The sequence below is a fragment of the Nicotiana sylvestris genome, chromosome 6 (genome assembly GCF_000393655.2).
Source record: "Nicotiana sylvestris chromosome 6, ASM39365v2, whole genome shotgun sequence".
Lineage (NCBI taxonomy): Eukaryota > Viridiplantae > Streptophyta > Magnoliopsida > Solanales > Solanaceae > Nicotiana > Nicotiana sylvestris.
The window spans coordinates 165,900,018-165,903,342 of record NC_091062.1 but is presented as its reverse complement, the minus strand read 5'-3'; the positions used below and the strand labels follow the sequence as shown (position 1 = coordinate 165,903,342).

The 3,325-nt window shown below is 45.0% G+C and overlaps 1 protein-coding gene across 1 annotated transcript; it reads left to right on the top strand.

The window, feature by feature from the left end:
* The first annotated feature begins 1,438 nt into the window (after positions 1-1,438).
* Positions 1,439-2,077, top strand: LOC138871620 (uncharacterized). Its single transcript, XM_070149507.1, has one exon. It carries the CDS (start codon positions 1,439-1,441, stop codon positions 2,075-2,077), a length of 639 nt encoding a protein of 212 aa, XP_070005608.1.
* Positions 2,078-3,325: the final 1,248 nt, after the last annotated feature.

Sequence of the window (3,325 nt, the reverse complement as noted above, 5' to 3'; positions counted from 1 at the left end):
GAAACTGTTCCCTCTCTAATTAGTGCGTTGTTCTATCTTTCAGTAAATGGCACCTAAGAATAAAGCGAGAATTGGCCAAAGAGCCAATGCCACCTCAGGAGTGACTGGTGAATCATTGCTTGACACTACGGTTCATGGTAGTTGCCCTGCTATCACCCTGCCTGGTGCTCCTATTCCAGAACCGACTACCCCAGTTCCTGCACCTGCGGGGGATACTACTATCCCTCCCATTGATACTTCTACCCCGCCTCCAGCCCCAACTTCCGGTTCTGGTATTTCTGATGGGGATCTTAGGGGAGCCATTCAGATGTTGACCTAGCTAGTGGCTTCTCAGGCTCAGAGGTCAAATGTTGCACCCAGTTCATCCAGCCAGCAAGTGGATTCTACTAGTTCCAGGGTGAACAGGTTTCTTCAGTTAGACCCTCTAGTGTTTATTGGTGCCAATCCAGAAGAAGACCCTTACGATTTTATTGATGAGATGCACAAGACCCTCAGGGTTATGCGTGCGACTGAGACAGAGGGGGTAGAGTTGGATGCCTACCATCTGAAAGAGGTGGCATATTAATGGTTTGAGTTGTGGGAGGATTCCCGAGAGGAGGGGCGCCCTCCGGCGAGGTGGAGCGAGTTTGTTGATGCCTTCATTAATCATTTCCTACCCGCTGAGACAAGGGCAGCCCGTGCAGCAGAGTTTGAAAATTTGAGGCAAGGTAACGGAAGTGTGTGGGATTACCACATAGAGTTTGATCGCTTGTCCAAGTATGCCATTCATATGTTGCCCACAATGGAGGCTAGGGTGCGTCGATTTGTTTAGGGCCTTAATCCTTTGACTATTAATGAGGCTTCTACAACTGCCTTGAATTCTGACATGAATTATGGGAAGATGGTGGCGTTTGCTCAGGCCACAGAGAACCGCAAACTAAAGAACAGAATGGAGAGAGAGGGTAACAGAAAGGCCTGGTCTGCGGGCAACATGGGAGAGTCACTAAGTGGGGGAAGAACAGCTTTTAGGGGAGGATCATCAGGGCCTTCCCAGTCTATTGCACAGTCTTCAGTCAGTGCACCACCATTAGGGCCCAGCCAGCAGCAGTGAAGTCGTTTCAGGCCCGGTCAGGGCAACAAGGGATCCCATCAGCGGGGTCGGTCAGGAGAGAGATCTCAGCAGCAGCAGAGGTCCTCGTGCCCCAGGTGCGGGAAGATGCACTCAGAGATTTGCTATCTGGAGTTAACTATATGCTATGGATGTGGGATGATGGATCATATTCAGAGACATTATCGTGTATCCCGCCAGGGAGCGGGTAGGGGCATAGCTCAGTCGTCCAGTCCAGCAGCTGCTACATTTTCAGCCCCCTCTCCAGCTCGAGGTATCCCAGCACCCGCAGGGCGAGGTGCAGTTAGGGGTGGTGCGTAGAGTTCAGGAGGACCCAGCCGGTTCTATGCTATGAGTGGCCGCCAGACTGCAGAGGCTTCTCAAGATGTTGTTACAGGTATTCTGAATGTTCAATCTCATGATGTGTATGCACTTATTGACCCCGCTTCCACCTTGTCCTATGTTACCCCTTTTGTTGCTATGGAATTCGGGAAAGAACTAGAACAGCTTCATGAACCATTCTCGGTGTCTACTCCAGTTGGTGGGTCCATTTTGGCTACTCGAATTTATAGAAGATGTGTTGTCACGGTGTGCGGTAGGGATACTAGGGCCGATCTTATTGAATTGGGAATGGTAGATTTTTATGTAATAATGGGAATGGATTGGCTTTATTCATGTTTTGCCAAGCTTGATTGTCGGACTAGAACCATGAGGCTTGAATTTCCCAATGAATCCGTTGTTGAATGGAAGGGAGATAATGTAGTGCCTAGAAGTCGGTTTATTTCCTACCTTAAGGCCGCAAAGATGATCAAGAAGGGGTGTATCTATCATTTAGTTCGGGTTATGGACACCGATGCCGAGGCGCTTAGCCTTGAGTCTGTACCGATTGTGAATGAATTTCCAGATGTCTTTCCAGATGAGCTCCCTGGGATTCCCCCGGACAGGGAGATTAATTTTGGGATCGATATGATGCCAGGCACGCAGCCTTAATCAATTCCACCTTACCGAATGGCACCGGCAGAATTGAAAGAGTAATATTGTCATCTTTTGATCTACCATTTCCATCCATGTATCACATCTTACTCATAATGCTTTATGAACTCTTTTCTTATTTCCCGCTAACATTTATGCCTATCATTTTATTCTGAAAACCTGAACAAGACATTCTTTTGCTCTTAGCTTCCCTTTGCTCTATCCAATGCCTCTTCAAGTTGCTTAACGTTCTCGCTTTACTAGGGACGTGAGCCATACTAAGGTAATATTTATCCCTTCAAGGCTTATAGTACATGTCTTTGTAGTATTCATATCTGGCTGCACTATTTCAGAGTGCACCATCTGGTGTCTCATAAAGAGATCTATTATCATATTTGCAATATCCTACGGAAATGTCAACTGACGCAATCAATTCATCCATCATATCTTCTTATACTACTTTTATTAACCCTATAGGACATATTTGGAAAGGGTGTGACCAATTGTATATACCTCTGCTACTATTAAATATAACTCAAGAAGCTTATATTCCTCTACCTTAATTTTAAACGCTGTTAACCTTCATTAACTAGGTACCTCGTACCCTTTTTCACCTTGCTCCTTTTACTTGCCGAAACTTGTACTTATCCACTTAATCTCTCATTGTCCTTCACCATAAAGATGGATAGGCATTCTTGCCTTAAGGCTTCTTATCAGAAAGCTTACCCATTTCAGTACACCTATGATCTGCTAAAGACCTCATATTTACTTATCGTAGGCATCATACAAAATTCAATTCCTCTGACTCAATTCTTCCAACACTATCTCTCTTTCCAACCTTCTTTCAGGAAGTAGACATCGTCTTATTACGAATAAAATAGAATTTTAGAACTTGGATTCTTATAAGTGAACTCTACCACACGATCTAGAGTAAGAAGAAAGAGTGACAATCCTAAAAGCCCTATAGCCTCCTGCTTATAAGTGTGGTGCACGACACACCCATAAACAAGACTCTACTAGACACGGCTTGTAGACTCCCTAGGACAGAACTGCTCTGATACCACTTTTGTCACGACCCAAATCGATGGAACGTGATAGGAACCCAGTACCTTACTCAACCGAGTACCAACTTAACATATCTTTATTATTACATCATCAAATATACGTGACATATGGGCCTAATAGGCCAACATAATCATTTATAAACTCAAAACATAGGCCGACAAGGCCGTCCAATCTTTCACATACAAGACATATGTCTACAAG

What these genes read in the sequence shown, in the direction of transcription:
- LOC138871620 (XM_070149507.1), top strand. Translation starts at nt 1,439, where the DNA reads ATGAGTGGCCGCCAGACTGCAGAGGCTTCTCAAGATGTTGTTACAGGT.